Here is a 25,573-nt window from a genome sequence, read left to right on the forward strand (position 1 = left end):
CTCCTTGGTGCAGGAGGTCTTCAGTCACCGTGCTCGTTTTTCAACTCCCCTCAGTGGGGACAATCTGCTCTACTCCACCAGAGTGTAGGATTAGAAACAGATTTAATATCATTTGGGGAGAGGATTTTTGTATGTTTGGCATGTTAGTTTCCAGTAATTGGGCATTGCTAGCCATTTACAAACACGATGCTGGAGGAACTGGGCTATGGATATGGACAGCAGACGAGATAGTTCACAGGAAATGACCATATGGAATTTTCATATCCTTCCACAGATGTTGCCTGACGCCCTGAGTTCTTCCAACATTTGTTTGTTGCTCTGGATTCCAGCATCTGTAGACTCGCCTCTCTGTTGCTAGCTGCTGTTGTTTTGTAGTATAAATGTCCATGAATTGAACTAGCAAGTGAGCATTACAAAATTTGATCAATAATATATCAGCCTTGGTTTTGTGCTCAATAGTGAAGCAACGATGGAGCATACATGTAGGAGATAGTGTGGTAATGATAGAGCAGTTTTACTGTGAATTATGTTTATCTTCTTGAGAATTGGAGCTGCACTAACACTGGCGAGTGGAGAGTATTGTATCTTCACTTGCACCTTGTAAATGGGTTAAAAATAGGATGTCAGGATAGGAGTCAGTCACTGCAGGATACCTAACCTTTGACCTACTCTTGCAGGTCTCTATGTTTTTGTGATGGGTCTGTTTGCATTTCTGGTCAATGGTGATATGCAGGTTATTGATGAACCTGGCTAAAGTAATTAAGTATTTAAGGTAGGTGGTTTTTCTGTCCCTTGCGAGAGATGTTCATTGCATGAAAGTTACTTCTACTTTCATATTTATGTTTATTGTCAATCAACCATACACATGTAAACGGCCAAACGAAACATGTTCCTCTGGACCAAGGTGCACAACACAGTACATTTTACTCACACACATAACACATGAAGTAATATTCATGAAATGTGAAGAAATAAATGAACAAGTAACAGGGTGCATTTATGACAGTTTAAAAGGTAAGCGGTATTCAGCCCATGTTATCAAAGTCATATTACCTGGCATCTGAGGAGTTGCAAAAGGAGTTGAAAATTGTGCAAATATCCCCACTTTTAACTTTAAGATGAAGGGAGGCTCTTGGAGGTGTTGAAGATATATTGTGAAGAATTACTGCAATCATATTTTGGGGTGGCATAATTAACATATGACAATCAATAACTGTTTCTTTTGCATGAGGTATGACTCCTACCACAGGAGTGTTTTCTCTTTGATGCTGAGGACTGAGGGTATCAGATTTGATGAAATGCTATTTTATGCCATGAGAAATCACTCTTGTTCTTTCAACTCTGGAATTCAGACTTTTGTCCAAGTTTGTGATGAAGTCTGGAATTAATTGTTTTAACTAAAACCCAAACTGGGCATTGAGGGCTGCTTTAATAGCACTGTGGATGATGGCTTCCATCACGTTCACTAATAAAAGTGAGTAGACTGGTGATATGTCCACCTGTTTGTGACAACTTTCCACATTCAAGATTCAAAAACTTCCTTGTCATTCTAACTGTACATCAGCTCTGCAGGGCAGAATGACACAGCATTTCCCAGGAGCAGTGCAATCATAACATAACAAATGCAATACTAAATAATAAATGTAACAATAAATAGTAAAACACAACAGCTACATGTCAGTTAAAATCAAGTTATAAGTGTTCAGTGCAAGTTAAAAGTGTCCAAAGCAGAGTCAGGTAGAGCATGACTGTCTGTGGGAGGAAGCTGTTTAGTAGCCTTGTGGTTTTAGTTTTGATGCTCCTGTAACGTTTACCTGATGGCAGAAGAACAAACAGTTCATGGAGAGGGTGTGAGGGGTCTTTAATGATGTACCATGTCTTCTGGAGGCATCGACTCTGAAAGAGGTCTTGGACAGAGGGTAGGGAGACCCCAATAACCTTCTCTGCTCCCCTAACCATCCACTGCAAGGCGTTTTTGTCGGCAGCACTGCAGCTGGGGCACCAGGTTGTGATGAAAAACGTCAGCACACTCTCAACCACTCCTCCATAGAATGTAGTTAAGATGTTAGTGGGGAGTGATGCTTGTTTAAGCTTCCTCAAAAAGTGCAATCTCTGCTGGACTCATTTCACAATCCCAGTGGTGAGGTTGTCCGAGATCTGCACCCCAAGGAACTTGATGTTTTCCACTCTCTCCACTGTGGAGCCGCCGATGCTGAGGGGTGTGCACTCAGGCTGAGACCGTCTGAAATCGACGATCATCTCCTTGGTTTTGGTGACTTTAAGCATCAAGTTGTTGTCACTGCACCAGCTCCCTAGGTGTTTGACCTCCTCCCTGTACATTGTTTCATCATTTTTGCTGATGAGCCCCACCACTGCATTAGAACTGTACTGGAATGCTTTGTTTTAATGCACAGTCCGTCTGAGAATGCACGTCTGCAATGTGATATCTGGGTGTTACAGTATCTAGTGTTCCAAGCCAACTCTTGTTATCACATAGAATTAATCAAATTGTTTGGAAACTGGCATCTGTGAGACAAGAACACAAGACATTAGGAGCAAAAGTAGTCCAGTGGCCCCTCACAAGCCTGCTCCATGATTCAGTCTATGATGGCCTCCACTCAGCTCCTCTTCCTGTGCTCAGTTCTTCGATCTTTCAAATATTCATCTTTTTTTTCCATCTATCTCCACCTTACCATAAGTATATCTAACAACTTGGCTTCTACTACTCTTAGGGATAAAGAATTCCAGAGATACATCGGGAAGATGGCCATTACATTTTTGTAAACAGTAGAATCAGATTAATTACCACTGAATTAAATGAATCAGAATCAGGTTTAACATCACTGGCATATATGGTGATATTAATTTAGCTGCAGCAGTACAATGCAATACATGATAATATAGATAAAAAGGAAATCAATTACAGCAAGTATATATAGGTTAAATAGTTTTTAAAAGTGAGGTAATGTTCATGGGTTCAATGTTCATTTAGGAATCACAGGGCAAGAGGCTATTCCTGAATTACTGAGTGTGTGTCTTCTGGCTTCTGTACTTCCTTCCGAATGGTAATAATGAGAAGAGGGCATGTCTTGGTTGATGGGGGTCCTTAATAATAGACACAGGCTTTTCCCTGAAGCTCCTTGAAGATGCCTTCGATACTTTGGAGGCTGGTACTCAAAATGGAGCTGCATAATTTTACAACACTCTGTAGCTTATTTCTTTCTTGTTCAGTAGCCCATACCAGACAGGAATGCAGCTTGTCAGATGCTCTCCACAGTACATCTATAAAAGTTTTCCAGTGTTTTAGGTGACAAACCAAACCAAATCTCCTCAAACTCTTAACTCCATTGTCTTGCCTTCTTTATAGCTGCATCAATATTTTGGGTCCAGGTTAGATCCTCAGAAATTTTGACATCCAGTAACTTGAAACTGCTCACTCTCTTAACTTCTGATCCTTCTATAAGGAATGGTTCCTGTCCCCTTGTCTTACCCTTCCTGAAGTCCAAAATCAGCTCTTTTATCTTACTGATGTTGAGTGCAAAGTTGTTGCTGCAACACCACCCAACTAGCTGGTATGTCTCACTCCTTTATGCCTTCTCGTCTCCATCTGAGATTCTGCTGGCAATGGTTGTATCATCAGCAAATTTGTAGATGGTAGTTGAGCTATGCCTAGTCATAAGTATAGAGTAGATCAGTGAGCTAAGCACACATCCCTGAGGTGTGCCAGTGTTGATTGTCAACGAGGAGTAGATATTATTACCAATCCATACAGATTGTGGTCTTCCAGTTAGAAAGTCGAGGATCCAATTGCGGAGGGAGGTACAGAGGCCCAGGTTTTGTAGCTTGTCTATCAGGACTGTGAGAATGATGGTGTTGAACGGCAAATGATTTAAAGTCATTGTTTTGCAGCAGTAGTAGATTGTATCAACTTTCCTCCAAAACGCTGAAAAATACAGTGTCAAAAAGCACAGATTTATGTAGTGGAGGAATTTATACACTTGTTATTGCTAGCTGAAAAGTGTACCGTATGATGACTTTCAAAACTGCTTCACTACAACAGCTCATTGGCAGATAGAAATTGAGGCAACCTTCTTGGGCTTTTTCTTTGCAACGTTGATTTATGAATGGTATAACATGTATAAGATGTATATCTACAGAGGTTCGATTATCTGTTGATATTGCAGAAAAGTAAACAATGAAGAAAACTTCCATAAAACAAGACGAGTAAAGAAGTAAACACGAGGAAATCTGCAGATGCTGGAAATTCAAACAACAACACACACAAAATGCTGGTGGAACACAGCAGGCCAGGCAGCATCTATAGGGAGAAGCACTGTCGACGTTTCGGGCCGAGACCCTTCGTCAGGACTAACCTAAAGGAATTACTATGACGCAGACTGGGAGACCATTTCGATGAACACCTATGCTCGGTCCACCAGAAAAAGCAGGATCCCCCAGTGGCCACACATTTTAATTCCACGTCCCATTCCCATTCTGATATGTCTATCCATGGCCTCCTCTACTGTCAAAATGAATCCAAACTTAGGTTGGAGGAACAACACCTTATATACCGGATGGGTAGCCTCCAACCTGATGGCATGAACATTGACTTCTCTAACTTCCGTTAATGCCCCTCCTCCCCTTCTTATCCCATCCCTGACATATTTAGTCGTTTGCCTGTTCTCCAACTCTCTCTGGTGCTCCCCCCACCTCCTTTCTTTCTCCTGAGGCCTCCCGTCCCATTATCTTTTCCCTTCTCCAGCTCTGTATCCCTTTTGCCAATCACATTTCCAGCTCTTAGCTTCATCCCATCCCCTCCGGTCTTCTCCTATCATTTCGCAATTCCCCCTCCCCCCCCCCCACTACTTTCAAATCTCTTACTATCTTTCCTTTCAGTTCGTCCTGACGGAGGGTCTCGGCCCGAAACGTCGACAGTGCTTCTCCTATAGATGCTGCCTGGCCTGCTGTTTCCACCAGCATTTTGTGTGTGCTGTCGAGTAAAGAAGTTTCGACTTCCTGTCGTCCCAGCAAATGACGTCAGTGTGAAACCGGTCTATCTTGCCTGAGCAGATGACGTTCGAGGGAGCAACCACCAATCCACGACGCCCTTATGAAATCGCATGTGCATCGAAAAACTCTCATCATAAAATACGGTCCTTTTAAAATAAAATATATAATTTTAGAGTGGTATTATTGTAACAAAGAAAGTGATGAGCATTGGACTGCTTTTAATATCGTTTGAGCAGTTTGACCTCTAACCCCTTCATGGCAGTGCTGTGCCTGACCTCTAGTTGTGACCGGCAGCTCCTGCTCTGGACTCTCTCCACGGGGATTCAATGGATAAAAGTCAGCAGGAGCAACAGGAGGAGGATTATGGCTATGGGCTATTTCCCGAACACAAAAGTAGCAAAGAAAAGAGGAGCATGTTAGAGAAAAGCCTCTTTACCTTCAACCACAAATGTCAGCTGATGCTGAAGGTGGCTCTGCACACAAGTGAGTGCGAGGGGAGAGAGGCGGTGCTGTGGATGCTGGGGTGTGTGAGGAGAGGGAGGGTGAGCAAAAGGGTGTGGAAGTAGGGGTGAGGGAGGGTGAAGTAAAAGGAGGCAGTAGTGCGGAAATAGGGGTGAGGAGGAGGTGAAGGAGGGTGAAGAAAAGGAGGCAGTAGTGTGGAAATAGGGGTGAGGAGGATGAGAGGGAGGATGAAGAAAAGGCAGTAGTGTGGAAATAGGGGTGAGGAGGAGGTGCATAAAGGGGGGGAAGATGAGGTGGTGTGGAAGTGGAGGGGTGAGGAGGGAATGGGAGGGGCAGGACGAGGTAAAGGAGGCAGTGGTGTTGAAGTGAGGGGGGAAAAGAAGATGAGTGAGGGGCAAGATTTTTACACAGTGGTGGGTGCCTGGAATGCACTGGCTGGGGTGGTGGTAGAGGTGGAAACATAAGAGACTTTTAAGAAATGTTTATATAGACACATGAACGTGAGAGAGAAGGGATTAGTTTAATTGGCAATTTAATTGGTTTAGCAAAACATTATGGGCCAAAGGGCCTCTTTCTGCACTGTTCGATATTCTGCTTTCCATGGTTTCTTATGTCCATAATGGGGATTGTAGGTTCAGTTGCACTGGAGGCTGTAGGGTTCAAAAATGAATAGAATGTGTTAAATTCATGGGGAAGAGATGTGCTGGTTTCAGTGATGCTGCCTGACTTTGTTTTGTAGCTGGTTATAACATGGCTCATTACTCTGTGCTAGATGTAGCTCGAATGCCGTTGATAAATTCACCAATGTCACCGCTTTGTTGATAGAGACTCAGATGGTGATGAGGCAGTATACCAGAGTGAGGATAGATCAGCTGACTGAGTGGTGTTGCTACAACGGTCTCACACACAAAGTCTGCAAGACCAGCGAATTGATCCCAAAGGAAAGGGAAATCAGAAGAACACACATCAGTTCTCACTGAGGGGTTAATGATGGAAAGAATGAGTAGCTTCAAGTCCTGGTCATCAACATCCCACAGGATCTTTTCTGAGGTCCAACATATTGATGAAATCATGAAGAAAAACTATTTCTTTAGGAGTTTGAGATTTGGAATGTCAGTGGCTCGATGTCATTGGGAGTTTGAGATTTGGAATGTCAGTGGCTCGATGTCATTGGGAGTTTGAGATTTGGAGTGTTAGAATCAAACAGTTTTATTGTCATTGATGTACAGTATGTTGTGAATTTTTTTTGCAGCAATGGTACAGAGCAGGATATTATGTTTCTGTAAGTTACATATTTTTTTAAAGTGCAAAAAAGGAATAGTGAGGGAGTATTCATGGGTTCATCGATCATTCAGAAATTTAGTGGCAGAGTGGAAGAAGCTGTTCCTAAAACGTTGAGTGTCCGTAGGTTTCTCTGGCTTCTTTCTGAGAGTAGTAGTGGAGAAATGGGTACGTCCCTGATGCTGAGAGTCCTTGATGATGCCAGCTCCATCAGGGGCACAGTCCTCCCCACTGTCAAGGACATTTCACAAGGCAATGCCTCGGTACGGTGGTATCTATCGTGAAGGACCCTCACCATTTGAGACATACCCACTTCTCATTGCTACTATCAGAGAGGAGGTACAGGATTCAGAATCAGGTTTAATATCACCGGCATATGTTGTGAAGTTTGTTGTTCTGTTGTACTTAGTTCTGGTCGCCTCAATACAGGAAAGATGTGGAAGCCATGGAAAGGGTGCGGAGGAGATTTACAAGGATGTTGCGTGGATTGGGGAGCATGCCTTATGAGAATAGGTTGAGTGAAAACCTTTTCTCCTTGGAGCAACGGAGGATGAGAGGTGACTTGATAGAGGTGTATAAGATGATGAGATGCATTGATCGTGTGGATAGTCAAAGGCTTTTTCCCAGAGCTGAAATGGCTGCCACAAGAGGACACAGGTTTAATGTGCTGGGGAGTAGGTACAGAGGAGATGTCAGGGGTAAGTTTTTTTTTATGCAGAGAATGGTGAGTGTGTGGAATGGGTTGTCGGCAATGGTGGTGGAGGTGGATATGATAAGGTCTTTTAAGAGACTTTTGGATAGGTACGTGGATCTTGGAAAAATAGAGGGCCATGGGTAACCCTAGTAGTTTCTGAGGTAGGGACATGTTCGGCACAACTTTCTGGGCCAAAGGGCCTGTATTATGCTGTAGGTTTTCTATGTTTTTGTAGCAACAGAACAGTGCAATACATATTAACAGAAAAAAACATTAATTACAGTAAATAAATAAATGATGCACAAATAGAAACAAAAAGTAGTTAGGTAATGTTCATGGGTTAATTGTCCATTCAGAAATCAGATGGCAGAGGGGGAAAAGCTATTCTGAATCGTTGAGTGTGCCTTCAGGCTTCTGTACCTGCTCCCTGATGATAGAGTGAGAAGAGGGCATATCCTGGGCATTGGGTCTCTGTAAAAAAGGATGCTGCCTTTTTGAGGCATCACTCCTTGAAGATCAAACCCCTTTTTACTGGGCATCTCCAGAAATGTGGCTCATTAGAGCCTCGCTAACAGCCACTGGACTCAGCAGTAAGAAAACCACCGTTCTCAGACTCTGTATGTCTATAAGGTCGATATGACCTGGGTCCCACCATGAAGTTAGGACATCTCACTCAACCAAGCCCCAATTTGTGTGAATATTGTGAGGATACTGCCCATGATGGAACTGACTAAGTTTACACATCTCTGCAGCTTTTTTCAAATCTATGCAGTAGCCACCACCCTCCCCCCCCCCCCCCCCACCCCCGGCTCCATAACCAGATGGTGATGCAGCCAGTTTGAATGCTCTCCATGGTACATCTGTAAAGTTTTGTAAGTGTCTTTGGTGACATAATAAATCTTCCAAACTCCTAATGAAATATAGCCGCTGTCATGCCTTCTTTGTAACTGCATTAATATGTTGGGCCCATTCTTTCAACTTCTGGTCCCTCTGAGAACTGGTGTGTGTTCCTTCATCTTACCCATTCTGAAGTCCACAATCAGTTCTTCAGTCTTACTGAAGTTCAGCGCAAGGTTGTTGCTGCAGCATCACTCAGATAGTTGACCTATCTCGCTGCTATACACCCTCTCATCACCATCTGAAATTCTGCCAACAATAGTATCATCAGCAAATTTATAGATGGCATTTGAGCTGTGCCTAGCCTCACTGTCATGGTGTAGAGAAAGGAGTGCAGTGGGCTGAGCTCATGTCCCTGAGGTACGTCAGTGTTGATCGTCAGTGAGGTGGAAATGTTATTTCCAATTTGCAAAGACTGCGGTCTTCTGGTTAGGAAGTTGAGGGTCCAGTTGCAGAGGAAGGTATAGAGGCCCTAGTTCTTGTAGATTGTGTTAAATGCTAAGCTGTAGTCAATAAACAGCATCCTCCCATAGTTATTTGTATTGTCCAGGTGATCCAAGGCCGTGTGAAGAGCCAATGAGATTGCAGTCACCGTAGACCTATTGTGGCGATTGGCAAGTTGCATTGGGTCCAGGTCCTTTGCTGAGACAGGAGTTTATTCTAGCCATGACCAACGTCTCAAAGCACTTCATCATTGTAGATGTGAGTGCTACTGGTTGATAGTTATTAAGGTAGCTCACCCTCCTCTTCTTGAGCAGTGGCATAGTTATCACCCTTTTGAAGCAGATGGGAATAAACATTTGTAGCAATGAGAGACTGAAAATGTCTTTGAACTGCGGCAGTTAGTTGGCACAGGTTTTTGGAGGCCTACCAGGTACTCCATTGGGGCCTGTTGCCTTGTGAGGGTACATCCTCTTGAAAGAAAGCATAAAGTCGGCCTCCGAGACACAGATAGATCACTGGATCACTGGGTGCTTCAGGGATCCTTGTAGCTGTAGTTTTATTCTCTCTTTCAAAGTGAGCATAAAAGGCTCATCTGGAAGTGAAACATCACTGTCATTCGTGTTGTTGGGTTTCGCTTTATTGGAAGTAATGGCCTGCAAACCCTGCCAGAGTTGACTGTGAGATAGCCCTCCATAATTCGTACCTGGCTTTCTCATGCAGACCAGAGTTGCCAGACTTGAATCACACAGATCTAACCCTCAGCAGTCTATGAATTCAGTGACAGCTGTGGGATTCTCATTCAAACTCAAAGATGAATCCCTGAATATAGTCCAGTCCACCAAATCAAAACAGTCCTGTAGGTGCTCTTGTGTCTCCCATGTCCCTATCTTCTTGGTCCTCACTACTGGTGCTACAGCATCAGTCTCTGCCTATACTCAGAGTAGAAGTACAGTCAGGTGATCAGGCTTTCTGAGGGGTGGGTGTAGGATAGCACATTAAGCAGTCTTGATGGTGGTTTAATAGTGGTCTAGTGTGTTGGTTCCTCTGGTACTACATGTGATTTCATCACTCAAAATTTGACCGGAATCTCATCATGTTTATACCATTGTCTTTAAGACAGCTCTGGCTGTTCACCCTCCCCGTCCAGGAATTTTCTTGCCAGCTGCTCATTGATAATCTCTTCACTGGCACTAAGAAGGTGTCTATAAACCGGAGAGAAGGGCAGGAAGTGGCTGCTTCCATAACTTTGAAACTCTTCTGTGCTTTCAGCTTTGTCCCTATTCCGTGTACAATTGAGCTACCCATAGCTATGTTTTTAGCAATGGCTGCACTTCCCAGGAGAACCTCTGCTTTTAGGAGGACAAGATGTCCTTAAAGCTGAGAAGAAATGGGTGGTGTGCTGAATTATTAAATTGCCTGTTTTTTTTGTGGGAGGGGACTTTTCTAGTAGTTGCTAATTTCCTCTTTGCTACATTCTCATGAGGTTTGGTGGGGGGTGGTAACTGCTGAAACATGGGAACTGTGTAGTACTGAGATTCGCAGAAAGATCATTGTGACGTTACTATAAAATCTATCACTCTTGTCGTTGAAGTTTAATTGATTTTGATAGAACCCATTTTAGGAGTTGTGAGGAGTTGTATTTCTCTATAATGTTGGTCTGGAAATATTGCTCTCTCATAACAGCTCTGATTAGCATAGCTCTCATTCTAAGATTAAGGAGTTAAGCAGTGGCCTTCAAAACAGTTAAGCGTATGTGTTTGCAAATGTTCAAATTTTTCAGAAATGACAATGCTTAATCAGTTTGCATTTTGAGTTTCTGATTATGAGTTCAGTGTTACTCTTGGCACATTTTGACACTTAATCCTTTCTGTAGGCCCTTTTGCAAAACTACTTATGGATGCCATGAAAAGTTCAGGATGGTAAGTTGAATCTGATGTTGAGTCTTGGCAGCTGTTAAAAGTCTTTTCTAAATCTGCAAATATTTGCTTTCAACCAATTTTACTGACTATTCTCACTCTAATGCATTTGAAATAGAAAGAGTACAGAGTTACAATGGAAAACAGAATCCTTGGGATGACATGGTGGCATAGTGGTTTTCTCCACATTCCAAAGCCATAATGGTGTGGGCATGCTATGTTGGCAAGAGAAATGTGGGCTTGTAGACTGGCCTCAGTAAAAACTTTAGACTGTGGTCATTGGTGCAACCTACCATGTTGCTGTATGTTTCAATGTAAATATACCAAATAAAACTAAACTAAATTAGAAGATATTGAAGACCAGATAGCATCTTGGCATATATAGTGGATTCCAGTTAATTGAGACACATCGGGACCAGTACATTTTGGCTCAATTAAGCAGCTACCCCAGCTTGCCAAAATTTCATGGAAATTGTTGAAAGGAAGAAAAACAAGCGACAATTTAACTGAGTAACAATTTAACTATTGAAATGGAGTACAGAACAATTTAGAACACTACCAGTGCCTGTAAAGTACTATTAAACTATGTATTAACCCCTAGTAGTTATTGACAGAAGAATTCATGTACTGTTTTATTTTGATTGACTGTAAATGGACAAAATCAGTGCTGACACCTAGTGCAGATAATGGACTGCCTTTGTATAATAATGTAGATAATTCCATCCTCCAAATCTACATTTTAATTGTAATTTTGAAATAGTGAAATCATTATGTTTTCACTCCCAGCCATCTCTGCCACCTCCAAGCCTAAATGCTTGAAACCCCAGTAAAGGAAACAGTTCTGAATTGCCATACTGCTTATTTCTTGCCAACTATCAGTTCAAAAATCACTCCTTTTTGAACACAAACGCATGCAACTAATGCTATTTAACAACTGATTTCTCTAAGCAGGGTGAAGTGTCTACTGGCCACATGTGTACGCAACTGAGATGTTAGCCAGAAACATTTTGGCAACCGTGTCCTGCAACAATTAAATGGTTAAGGTCCTAAGTAAATGAAGGGAATCCTGGAAGTTTTCTGGATTAGTTTTTGTTCTTTAAGAGTTGTACCAAATAAGGGCCTGCCCTGATTAACCGATGATCCAATTAACCAGAATCCACTCTACATAGATGACATATAACCATATAACAATTACAATACGGAAACAGGCCATCTCGGCCCTTCTAGTCCGTGCCGAACACTTACTCACCTAGTCCCGCTGACCCACACTCAGTGCATAACCCTCCATTCCTTTCCTGTCCATATACCCATCCAATTTTACGTTAAATGACAATACTGAACCTGCCTCTACCACTTCTACTGGAAGCTTGTTCCACACAGCTACCACACTGAGTAAAGAAATTCCTCCTTGTGTTACCCTTAAACTTTTGCCCCATAACTCTCAACTCGTCCTCTTGTTTGAATCTCCCCTAATCTCAATGGAAAAAGCCTATCCACGTCAACTCTATCTACCCCCCTCATAATATTAAATACCTCTATCAAGTACCCCCTCAACCTTCTACGCTCCAAAGAATAAGGACCTAACTTGTTCAACCTTTTCCTGTAACTTAGGTGCTGAAACCCAGGTAACATTCTAGGTAACCCAGGTAACATTCTAGTAAATCTTCTCTGTATTCTCTCTATTTTGTTGACATCTTTCCTATAATTTGGTGACCAGAACTGTACACAATACTCCAAATTCGGCCTTACCAATGCCTTGTACAATTTTGACATTACATTCCAACTCGTATACTCAATGCTTGGATTTATAAAGGCCAAAATACCAAAAGCTTTCTTCACCACCCTATCTACATGAGATTCCACCTTCAGGGAACTATGCACCATTATTCCCAGGTCACTCTGTTCTACTGCATTCTTCAATGCCCTACCACTTACCATGTATGCCCTATTTGGATTATTCCTACCAAAATGTAGCATGTCACACTTAACAGCATTAAACTCCATCTGCCATCGTTCAGCCCACTCATCTAACTGGCCTAAATCTCTCTGCAAGCTTTGAAAACCTACTTCATTATCCACAACGCCACCTACTTTAGTCAGACCCTGTCTATCCAGATAATTATATATACCATCTCTAAGAAGACTTTCCATTAATTTACCCACCATTGACTTCAAACTGACAGGTCTATGAAGGGTCTCGGCCCGAAATGTTGACATTGCTTCTCCCTATAGATGTTGCCTAGCCTGCTGTGTTCCACCAGCATTTTTTGTGTGTGTTGTTTGAATTTCCAGCATCTGCAGATTTCCTCGTGTAGGCCTATAATTGCTAGGTTTACTCTTAGAACCCTTTCTAAACAATGGAACACATGAGCAATACGCTAATCCCTGTTTCTAATGACATTTGAAATATTTCTGTCAGAGCCCCTGCTATTTCTACACTAACCTCCCTCAAGGTCCTAGGGATCCTGTCAGGATCCAGAGATTTATCCACTTTTATGTTCCTTAAAAGCATCAGTACTTCCTCTTCTTTAATCGTCATAGTTTCCATAACTTCCCTACTTGTTTCCCTTACCTTACACAATTCAATATCCTTCTCCTTAGTGAATACCGAAGAAAAGAAATTGTTCAAAATCTCCCCCCTCTCTTTCGGCTGCACACATAGCTGTCCACTCTGATTCTTTAAGGGACCAATTTTATCCTTCACTATCCTTTTGCTATTAATATGACTGTAGAAACCCTTCGGATTTATTTTCACCTTACTTGCCAAAGCAACCTCGTATCTCAGCTTCTCTATTTTCTTCCTTAAGATTCTTCTTACATTCTTTATATTCCTCAAGCACTCATTTACTCCATGCTGCCTATATTTATTGTAGCTATCTCTCTTTTTCCTAACCAAGTTTTCGATATCCTGTGGCGACCCACTTTCTGTGCAGGCAAACCGGCTCACAAATAGCCAGCACGCGGGGAGAGACTTTGGTAATGCACCTCTGATGTCATTTCCACCCAGAGAGGGCAGGCGCTAGGGATTAAATGCCAACGCCGCGAAGTTTGAATAAACTAGTCTCAAAATGACTTACCGACTGTGTCGTCTCTAGCTCTGTATGTAGTACATTGCTATAATCCCTTGAAAACCATGGCTCTCTCAAACTTTTAATCTTTCCTTTCAACCTAACAGGAACATAAAGATTCTGTACCCTCAAAATTTCACCTTTAAATGACCTCCATTTCTCTATTACATCTTCCCATAAAACAATTTGTCCCAATCCACTCCTTCTAAATCCTTTTGCATCTCCTCAAAGTTAGCCTTTCTCCAATCAAAAATCTCAACACTGGGTCCAGCCCTATCCTTCTCCATAATTATATTGAAACTAATGGCATTGTGATCACTGAACCCGAACTGCTCCCCAACACATACCTCCGTCATCTGACCTATTTCATTCCCTAACAGAAGATCCAACACTGCTCCTTCTCTAATTGGTACCTCTATGCATTGTTGCAAAAAACTATCCTGTACACATTTTACAAACTCCAAACCATCCATCCCTTTTACAGTATGGGCTTCCCAGTCTATGTGTGGAAAATTAAAATCTCCCACAATCACAACCCTGTGCTTACTACAATTATCTGCTATCTCTTTGCAAATTTGCTCCTCCAATTCTTGCTCCCTATTAGGTGGTGTATAATGCACCCCTATAAGTGTTACTACACCTTTCCCATTCCTCAATTCCACCCAAATAGTCTCCCTAGACGAGCCCTCTAATCTATCCTGCCAGAGCACCACTGTAATATTTTCTCTGACAAGCAGCGCAACACCTCCCCCTCTTGTCCCTCTGATTCTATCACACCCCTCCTGCAACCATGTTTCACTAATAGCTACAGCATCATATTTCCAGGTATCAATCCATGCTCTAAGCTCATCCACCTTTCTTACAATGCTCCTAGCATTACAATAAATGCATTTAAGAAATTCTCCACCTCTTCCTCTGTTTATCTCTAACAGTACAAAGAACTTTACTGTCTTCTTTTTCTTCCTTCTCCCATACATCTGTTCCTACACTCTGGTTTCCCTCCCTCCTCGTAACTAGTTTAAATCCACTGGAGCCTCTCTAGCAAACCTACCTGCAAGCATATTTGTCCCCCTCCAATTCAGATGTAAACCGTCCCGCCAGAACAGGTTCCACCTTCCCTGGAAAACTGCCCAATTATCTATAAGTCTGAAGCCCTCCGTCTTGCACCATGTCTTCAGCCACGTGTTGATCTGCACTATCTTACTATTTCTAAACCCACTTGCACGTGGCACTGGTAGCAATCCTGAGAGGAAACATAAGAGGCAGTTAATGCTTTATGGTAGCAAACGTAAGAAGCAATTAATGCATTGGGCAACTTCTGAGTACGTAGAAGTTGAAAGAAGTGGACTAAAAGTGATAATACCCTTGATAAAAGTGGAAGGCAGAAGTGGTTGATGATGATGGTGGTTATGTGAGGAAAAAACTGTGATAAGGATAAGTAAAGAAAATATTAACTTTTGAATAAGTCAAGTTTAATTTATCATCATTCAACTGTATTGCTGTACACTGCCAAACAAAATAGACGATGTGCACAACATAAAGTAATATTGCCACAAATAATATAAATTAAAAAGTAAACTATATAACACTACTAGTACTTCATATGTGATGAATTTTTGGTGGTGGCTGAGAATTCAGTCGTCTTACAGCCTGGGGGAAAGAAACTGTTTCCTATCCTAACAGCTCTTGTCGTAATGCCTCTGTACCCACTGCCTGATGGTGGGGGGGGGGGGGGGGGCAGATATTGTTGGATGGACGGAGGTTATCAATGGCAGTGCTAAGGGCATTTGTTTGCAGAGCTCAAGATAAACATGTTTGATGAGTGGAAGAGAGAATCTGATGATCTTTTCAGCAGCCCTCACAATCCTTTGTGGGGACATGGTCAGATGCCTCGTAAGAATTTTTTATGTTGGGGTGGGGTGGCTGACAGGAGCTTAACTTGCCTCAATCTCCTCAGGAAGTGGAGATGCTGCTGTGTTTTCTTGCCCAAAGAGGTGGTGTTGAGGGACCAAAGATTTACGCAGCACATCTATGTCTAGTGAAAGACTATATATCTGAGTTTGAGTTCCCCTTGTCCTCACCTACCACCCCACCAGCCTTCGGATCCAGCACGTTATCCTCCACAACTCCCTCTAACTTCAACAGGACGCCACCACTAAGCGCATCTTTCCCTCTCTACCCCTCTCCGCTTTCCGCAGGGATAGTTCCCTCCGCGACTTCCTGGTCCACGTGACTCTCTTCACGGATCTCCCACCTGGCACTTATCCCTGCAAGCGTAAGTGCTACACCTGTCCCTACACCTCCTCTCTTACCACCATTCAGGGCCCCAAACAGTCCTTCCAGGTGAGGCAACACTTCACTTGTGAGTCTGTTGGGGTCATCTGTTGCTTCCGGTGCTCCCGGTGCAGCCTCCTCTAAATCGGTGAGACCCGACGCAGATTGGGGGACCGCTTCGTCAAGCACCTCCACTCTGTCCACGACAACAGACAGGATCTCCCGGTTGCCACCCACTTCAACTCTGCTTCTCATCCCCATTCAGATATGTCCATACATGGCCTCCTCTACTGCCATGATGAGGCCAAACTCAGGTTGGAGGAACAACACCTTATATATCGGCTGGGTAGTCTCTAGTCCCTTGGCATGAACATTGAATTCTCCAACTTCTGGTAATTCCCTCCACCTCCCTTCGCCCATCCCAGTTTTACTCTGCCTCCTCCTCCAACGGCCTATCACCTCCCTCATGGTTCCGCCTCCTTCTACTAGCCATAGTACTTTCCCTTACATTCCTTCTTCACCTTTCCTGCCTATCCCCTCCCTGCTTCCCCTTCCCCCCCCCCCCCATTCCTTGATCTTTCCCCTTACTGGTTTTTCACCTGGCACCTACCAGCCTTCTCCTTTCTACCCTTCCCGCACCTTCTTTATAGGGCCTCTGCCCCCTCCTCTTTTGTCCTGATGAAGCATCGTGTCCCACGGATGCTGCCTGACCTGCTGAGTTCTTTCAGCATGTTGTACATATATCTGACATGTTAACTTTATTAGTTACTCCACATTACTGTTGGATTTGATGTGCTCTGAGCAGTTTGCTTTTTATTTCAGATATGCAGCAGTCATAGTGTTGTATTTTATATATCCACAACAAAAGCAGCCAAATGATATCTACAATATTCTATGTCTTCAGCACTGTTTATACAGATCGTCACTTTTCCTGTGAAGACTGTGATGGAACAGTCAGTGGAGGCTTTGATGCTGAAATATCGCAGGTGAGTAACACACCGAGACTAAACACACAGTTGGTCTGTTAACCTTGTGTTGGGTCCTTAAAGTTATTCCCACTACTCTGCTGATTATGTTATAAATGTATTCCCCTTGAAATATTTATCAAATTCCCTTTTGTGATTCACTATCCAAGTCAATTTTCAGTGCTGATTTTTGTAGCTCTGCAAGGAACGTAGAAGGTGGAACACAGCACAGTTCAGGCCTTTGGGCCAAAATGTTGTGCCAACCTTTTAACCTAAGGTCAATCTAACTCTTCCCTCTTACATGGGTGTGCATTTTTTTTTCTATCATCTCTGGACTGGTGTTCAGAAGAATGAGGGAGTCGATCTTAATGAAACCTACTTAACTATCTTGTGTGTGTATGTATGTCTGTCTTATAATTTACTGTAATTCAGATTTTTTCTATATTTATTGCATTGTACTGCTGCCAGAAAATTAACAAATTTCATGATATATTCCAGTGATATTGAACTTGATTCTGATTAAATATTGGAAGGCCTAGATGGATGGATGTGGAGAGAATGTTTCCAATAATGGGAGAATCTAGACCAGAGGGCACAGCCTCAGAATAGAAGGAGGTGTCTTTAGAACAGAGATGAGGAGGAATACCTTTAGACAGCCGGTAGTGAATCTGAGGAACTCATTGCCTCAGACGACTATGGAGGCCCAGTCATTGGATATATTTAAAGCAGAGGTTGATAGATATTTAATAAGTTAAAGGTGTCAAAGTTTATGGGCAGAAGGCAGGAGGATGGGGCTGAGAAAGAAAATAAATGACCGCAATCAAATGGCGGAGCAATTCAATGGGAAATAGCCTAATTCTGCTCCTTTATCTCTGGTCTTAAAGGGAATGTGATGATATCATTTTGAAATTTATGTTAGAATGCTGTGGAAAAATGTAGATAAACTATATGAGGAGTGGAAAGTAGTTGAGAGGCTGCTAACCATCTGGGCAGAAAAGCCACCTATGTCAAACTATTTTTTATTGACCACAGCTCCACCTTCAATACTAAAATTCCAAGCAAACTCATCAACAAACTCTAAAACCTGAGATTCAACAGCTGGATCCTTAAATTCCTGACCAACAGACTATAGTCAGCAAGGGTAGGCAGCAACTGCTGTGTCTCGATTATCCTCAAGGTTGAGATGCTACTGCACTCATTACTGCATGGCCAGATTCTGCTTGATTTCCACCTGCAGATGATACTTCTATAGTGGGCTAGTAATGGAGATGGACAACCCAATGACAGTGTCATGGCAACAACCTTTCCCTCGATGTCAGCAAAACAGAAGAGCTGGTCATTCATTTCAGGGAGACAGGTGGTGCATTTACTTCTATTTACATTAACGGTACTGAGCTTGAGAGGGTTAAGAGCTACAAGTTTCTTGGAATGAACACCACCATTAACTAGTCCTGGTCCAACCATGTCAAGAAAGGCTCGCCAGCCTTCCCTCCAAGGACTCACCTACCCTTTCACTGCAGTGGTAAAACGATCAAAGATCCCACCCACTGTCCCCACCCATCAGGCAAAAGATACAAAAATCTGAAAGCACATACCGCCAGGTTCAAGGACAGCTTCTATCCCGTTGTTATAAGACTATTGAACAGTTCCGTAGTGTAATAAGATGGATTTTTTACCTCACAATCCACCTTGTTTTATATGACCTTGTACGTTATTGTCTACTTGCACTGTACATTCTCTGTAGCTCCAGCACTTCGTTGCACACCCTGTTATTATATGACCTCAAAGAACTGTTGTAAAGAATCGATCTGGAAGAATGCTGTGAAAGATAAGTTTTTTCCACTTTCCCTTGGTACCTGTGGCAATGATATTTACCAATTTATTTTGATCAATCGTTTGATACAACATACAGTGAAACAAACAAATGGTGCCACTTAGGTTACTATGATGCACTTAGAAAGTACATTTCAAGATGTTCATGATGGAAAGAGACCCTCTACCTTTGCAGAGTATAATAACATCCTGTCAAGCACCCTTCTCTCAAGGATTATTTATAATTTGTTTCTAAAGATGATTATGTGAAATCTGGACAGTTGCTCACACTGCATCCTTAATCAGTATAATATTGCCGATACTCTTCAGTGTAAGACTTCTAAATTGGTCAAGTATATTAATCCACAGTTTCTGTGCATTTTTCCTTTCTTGATGTAAGATAAGCTAATGAAGAGCTAAGGCCATGGAATGATAATCTTCAAATTAATTGTCAAAATATGTACAGTATACAACAGAGATTCATCTTGCAGGGATTTACAAAACAAAGAAACACAATAGAATTCACTAAAAAACACCCCCTCTCCCCCTCTCCCCCTCTCCCCCTCTCCCCCTCTCCCCCTCTCCCCCTCTCCCCCTCTCCCCCTCTCCCCCTCTCCCCCTCTCCCCCTCTCCCCCTCTCCCCCTCTCCCCCTCTCCCCCTCTCCCCCTCTCCCCCTCTCCCCCTCTCCCCCTCTCCCCCTCTCCCCCTCTCCCCCTCTCCCCCTCACCAAAATGTTGTGCTAACATTTTAACCTACTTGCATCTCGCATGAATAGTGAAAAAGTAAACAAAAACACAAGGAATGTGAACTGCAGAGTCCCGGAAAGTGAGTCCACAACTGTGGAGTCCATTCAGCATTGAGGTGAGTTAAGCCCGCTCGGGAGCCTGATGACTACTGGTCAGTGAGTGCTGCTGAACCTGGCGGCATGGAACCCAAGATTCCTGTACCTCCCGCTCGACTGTGGTAGCGAGAAGAGAGGGAGACTGGTCAAATGCAGGTGGACATCTCTGAACACCTGTTTGCTTTCCACTCCATCCTCCATGATTTTAATCCTGATCAACGCTTTAATTGGCACAAGTAATGGAGCTGACCATGGGTTTGTCGTCTATTATCAGGCCTTGACACAGAGTCCACCCTCAGCAATGGCTATACCAGCACACTCGAGCTGGTACATGAACATCGAATTCTCCAACTTCCAGTAATTCCCTCCCTCTCCCTTCCCCATCACACTTTCACTCTGCCTCTTCTTCTAGCTGCCTATCACCTCTCTCATGATTCTGCCTTCTACTACCCATAGTGCTTTCCGCTTACATTCCTCCTTCACCTCTCTGGCCTGTCCCCTCCCTGCTTCCCCTCCCCCACCCCTCGATCTTTCCTCTGGTTTTTCACCTGCAACTTCCTCCTCCCCCCACCTTCTTTATAGGGCCCCTGTCCCCCCCCCTTCTTCAGTCCTGACGAAGGGTCTTGGCCCGAAACATAGACTGCTGCCTGACCTGCTGAGTTCATCTAGCTTGCTTGTACATGTTGAATGATTGGTAGTGCTGGATGGGGTGGTTTGAGTATCTCAGAAACTGCAGATCTGGGATTTTTGTGCATGATAGTCTCTGGAGTTTACAGAGAATGTTGAGGAAAAACAAAAAAAATTCCAGTGAGTGGCAGTGTGAAAATGCCTTGGTGATGGAGGTTAGAGGAGAAAGGCCAGACAGACTCAAGCAGACAGGAAAGCAACAGTATCTCAAATAGCCAGGTGTTACAACAGTGGTGTAAGAGCATCCTTGAATGCACGTCATATCAAACCTTGAAGTGGATGGGCTGTAGGAGTAGAAGACCATGAACATGCACTCAGTGGTAAAGGAGGTATCTAATAAAGTGCCCACCAAGTGTATTTTAAAGGAATAACACGGACATGCATATGTTTGGTACCATAGGTCATTGTGGAGTAATAATGGTGTAAGACATTTGTTAAAACTGAATTGCAGTTGATTCAAGAAGGTTCACTTGCTTCCTATGAGGGTATTGTATAATAAAACAAGCTTTAAATGGTTCAATGAGTTCAAGTACTTATCATTCACTCACCCGGTGGACCAACGGGGCATTCTATGGAGCAGGGCTTGGATTTGCGGGGACAGCCTATGGGAGCATGATCTGGATTTTCATGTTTAACTGTTCACAGAAGGACAGTGGTTACTGATGCACAGTGTACTGATATCGCACAACCAGAGGTCTGCTGTTGTTCAAACTGCTGAGCTTGGATGAGTATCTGGACTTGTGTAGAACTGGAGCAGGTCAAAGAAATAATATCTCTGCCTGTTACGCTAATAATGATATAATTTTATTTCCTTTGCATAAAATTGCTAAATCGTGGTGAAAATGACTTTACCTGCTTAGTAATATTAGTAGTTCATTAGTTTTATAAACTCTGTAGGTTTGTATTCCCATTTTTTTTTTGTTTCATTGCACGTTACACTTAATGTCTTACAGATTAACACAACTGATTTCCTCGATCCTGGTAATTTTTGTTGAGACCCAGGGGTGGTGGGGGTTGGGGTGGTGGTTAGGATGAGTTGCTTTTGACATTTTCAACAGCAACAAATTATGCAAAAACACGGCATTTTAATTTATCTCTTCCAGACCATTGCTATACCGAACTAAAATAAATGTCAAATTTAAATAAACAAAATAAGTAAATAACACCAGACCAAAGAACTTCTCTGTGGATTGTGGTTGGGTATTGGGATAAGCTAATTAATGTCGCTATTAGAATAGCAAAGGAAATCTTTATGAATGTGACAAACTAGCAGTCATTTCGAGCCAAATTAAATAGGTGTGGAATCATTATTTATATCATTGTAGCACTGAATTTAATTTTAATGTACAAAAGCCTGTCTTTGATAGGATTTCTACACTAATTTTCCTGTTTTTCTTTAAAAGTGATAAGTCACAAACAAAATGTTCTGTTTTGTGAAGTGGGTAGCCTCTGTCTTGTGGGTTGTTAAAGAATGGCAGGAGGTGTGAGGAGACCGATTTGCCTAAAGAGCAACATGCTCAGAATGTTGGAGGAATTCAACAGGTCAGAGTGGATGTTTTGGGTCAAGACCTTTCATTGGGACTCTCTACCACAGGCATTTCCAACCTTTTTATGCCATGAACCAATGCCATTAACCAAGAGGTCTGTGGAGCCTACCACATTTTATTTACCTTAAAGTTTAAATCTTTGAAAGGAGTTCAAAATCAGGTTTGATATCACCAGCATTTGTCATGAAATTTGTTGTTTTACGGCAGTGGTACATTTGTAATAATACAGGCAACAATTATACTAGTGCCTAAGAAGAATAATGTGAGCTGCCTAAATGTCTATCACCCAGTAGCACTCATATCGACAGTGATGAAATGCTTTGAGTGGTTGGTCATGACTAGACTAAACTCCTTCCTCAGCAAGGACCTGAACTCATTGCAATTTGCCTATCACCACAATAGGTCAATGGCAGACACAGTCTCAATGGCTCTCCACACGGCTTTATCACGTCAAGATGCTGTTCATCGACTATAGCTCAGCATTTAATATCATCATTCCCACAATTCTGATTGAGAAGTTACAGAACCTGGGCCTCTGTACCTCTCTGCAATTGGATCCTCAACTTGCTAACCGGAAGACCTCAATCTCTGCAGACTGGTGATAACGTATCATCCTTGCTGACGATCACCGCTGGCGCACCTTAGGTGTGTGTGCTTAGCCCACTGCTCTACTCTCTATATACACATGATGGTGTGACTAGGCATAGCTCAAATACCATCTATAAATTTGCTGACAATACAACCATTGTTGGTAGAATCTCAGGTGGTGACGAGACACCTCAGAGGAGTGAGATATGCCAACTAGTGGAGTGGTGCTGCAGCAACAACCTGGCACACAACGTCAGTAAGACGAAAGAGCTGATTGTGAACTTCAGGAAGGGTAAGACGAAGTAACACATACCAAGCCTCATAAAGGGATCTGAAGTGGAGGGGGTGAAGTTTCAAGTTTCTGGGTGTCAAGATCTCTGAGGATCTAACTTGGTCCCAACATATCGATGTAAGTAGCTATAAAGAAAGCAAGACAGTGGATATGCTTCATTAGAAATTTGAAGAGATTTAGCATGTCAACAAACACTCAAAAACTTCTATAGGTGTACCGTGGAGAGCATTCTGACAGGCTGCATCACTGTCTGGTATGGGGGGGGGGTTGTTGGGGGAAGGGTGCTACTGCACAGGACCAAAAGAAGCTTCAGAGGGTTTTAAATCTAGTCAGCTCCATCCTGGGTACCAGCCTATACAGCACCCAGGGCGTGCCCTTTTCTCACTGTTACCATCAAGTAGGTACAGAAACCTGAAGGCACACACTCAGCGATTCAGAACCATCTTCTTCCCCTCTGCCACCTAAATGGACACTACCTCACTGTTTTTAATATACAGTATTTCTGACTTTTGCACATTTTTTAATCTATTCAATATATATATATACTTTAATTGATTTACTTATTTATTATTTTATTTTTTCCTCTATATTATGTATTGCATTGAACCGCTGCTGAGTTAACAAATTTCATGTCACATGTCAGTGATAATAACCTGATTCTTCTGATTAAGTACTCCTTATCTGAAATTCCAAAACCTGAAATCCACTGAAATCCCAATTTATTTTGTTTGCTGACCAGACATCACAAATGCAAAATTCCACAAGACACTGAAAGCTCCCAGATGATGTGCAGGTCTCTACATATCAAAGGCAGTTCTAAGAAGTTTTGAACAGAGTTTAGTGAAAAATATAAAAACACTGCATTGATCGTGTTTTGACAGAGTGGATTCAGAAGCATTGGTGGATCCCTTAACGGTATGCTGATCATGAAACAAGCAAAGACCTAACATGACAAACTGAAATTGGAGTTATTTGTGAATATGTAGCATGCTGGCTGCAGAAGTTTAAGAAAAGGCATGACATTACTTTTTTAGTGAGTTAAAAAATGTTAATGATAAAGCGTCTGCTGATCACAAAAGAGCAGAGAAATTCATTGGTAAGTTTGGGAAGATCATCATTGATGGAAAATCTAACACCGGAAGAAGTCTACAATGCTGTTGGTTTTTATACTTTACATAAACCTAAAAAGAAAAACAAATAGTGTACAGTAATTTTTAATCAAAACACAGCTTCATAGGAGGAAATGTTTCCGATCCGCACTGTCTCCAGTCTCCTGATGAAGTGGGGGATCCAGTTGCAGAAGGAGGCACAGCGGCTCAGGTTTTGGAGCTTGTTGATTAGAACTGAGGGTATAATTGTGTTGAATGCTAGCTGTAATCAAATAACAGCAGCCTGACATAGATATTACATTGTCCAAGTGATCCAGGGCCCAGTGGAGAGCCAATGAAATTACACCCACTGCAGACCTGGTGATAGGCAAATTGCAGGTGAGTCTAGGTCCGTGCTTAGGCAGGAGTTGATTCTGGCCATGATCAACTTTATCACAGTAGATGTGAATACTACTGGGTGATAGTCATTGAGGCAGCTCACCTTGCTGTTATGTACTGGTATGATTGTCACCCTTTTCAAGTAGGTGGGAATGTCCGACTGTAGCAATAAGAGATTGATTTGACCTATTACTACATGTCGTGTCTTGTAGCCATAGCAGAATGCTGCTACCCAGTGGTTTTGCTAATAAGTTTTGTATTTTTCTGGGACTGAATTTTGCAATAAGTTTAAATCAAAGTTCAGTTGAAGTCCAGTCTATTTTCTAATGCACAAATACATGTATATCCAGATGCCATGAAAAGCTTAGTTGCAGCAGCATTGCAGACACATAGCATCAGATAAGCAGCACTCAAAAGAAATGGAATGTACAGCATTGCCAGGATGATGGCGGATAAGTCCCCCGCCAAATAAAATGGATGACATTTGACCATTAGATGTTACAAGTCAAGTGAAGAAGATGGAGACAAAGCCGCTATATCGGTACACCAAAATGAGTTGGTCATAGAGCATACTTCACCACCTCTACTTTTAAGACTTGGCTATCCTTTCTTTACTGTAATTAGTGAAGCCATCAAACTAGAACCCTGCATTAGAAATTAGAGTCTGCATGAAGCAAAGTGCACAGCAGTCCCTGATGTCCCTCTGGTACTGCAGTCTTGCTCTGATGTCTTCAATTTTGTTTTCCAGAGACTGTATGTTCATCAGCAGTGGGGAGTCTAAGACCTTTGTGTTTGAATTGTACCTGTAAACCAGTGAACCATGCCACATCTGTTTTCTTAAAGGGATCTGTAACCTGAGTCTGATGTCCAGGGTCAGCTGATATTGATTTGAGTATTGGTAGTTTTTGAAAAGGGTACTTAGAAAGCATTGACATGGCTGTGACTATGGATTTCAACTGTAGTAGTCCTGCAGGTGTTCAGTGAGACCCTCTCACTCTGCCCTCCCTCACTGCTCTCCAACTTTTTGACCATGTGCTCACCCAGAGTTATGACCACAGTTCATGTTCTTCTGCCATGTTGTGTGTGTTACTCTGGATTTCCAGCATCAACAGTCTCTTGTGTTCATGGATTCCTTGAAGAGTTGTTTAGTTTTAAATGTCTTTCAAGGATGGAAGCATCAGCTATCAGGATTAGCGGTTCCACAAGTCGGTAATCAGATTCGCTCCTATTTTCCCTGGAAAATAACTGTGCAAGCATCTCAGTTCATTGCCTCATTATGGGAATGGGTGGTGACTGCTGACTTGGCA

The 25,573-nt window shown here is 42.5% G+C and overlaps 1 protein-coding gene across 1 annotated transcript in view; it reads left to right on the forward strand.

Annotated features, from left to right (window-relative positions):
• The first annotated feature begins 5,209 nt into the window (after positions 1-5,209).
• The window catches only part of atp23 (ATP23 metallopeptidase and ATP synthase assembly factor homolog), a 28,132-nt gene continuing 7,768 nt past the window's right edge, over positions 5,210-25,573 (forward strand). The window contains exons 1-3 of the mRNA XM_059977511.1: positions 5,210-5,493; positions 10,662-10,707; positions 16,951-17,032. Coding sequence (XP_059833494.1) covers positions 5,337-5,493; positions 10,662-10,707; positions 16,951-17,032 — 285 coding nt within the window. The 5' untranslated portion in view covers positions 5,210-5,336. The remainder of the gene's footprint in view (positions 5,494-10,661; positions 10,708-16,950; positions 17,033-25,573) is intronic.

The sequence above is a fragment of the Hypanus sabinus genome, chromosome 8 (genome assembly GCF_030144855.1).
Source record: "Hypanus sabinus isolate sHypSab1 chromosome 8, sHypSab1.hap1, whole genome shotgun sequence".
NCBI lineage: Eukaryota > Metazoa > Chordata > Chondrichthyes > Myliobatiformes > Dasyatidae > Hypanus > Hypanus sabinus.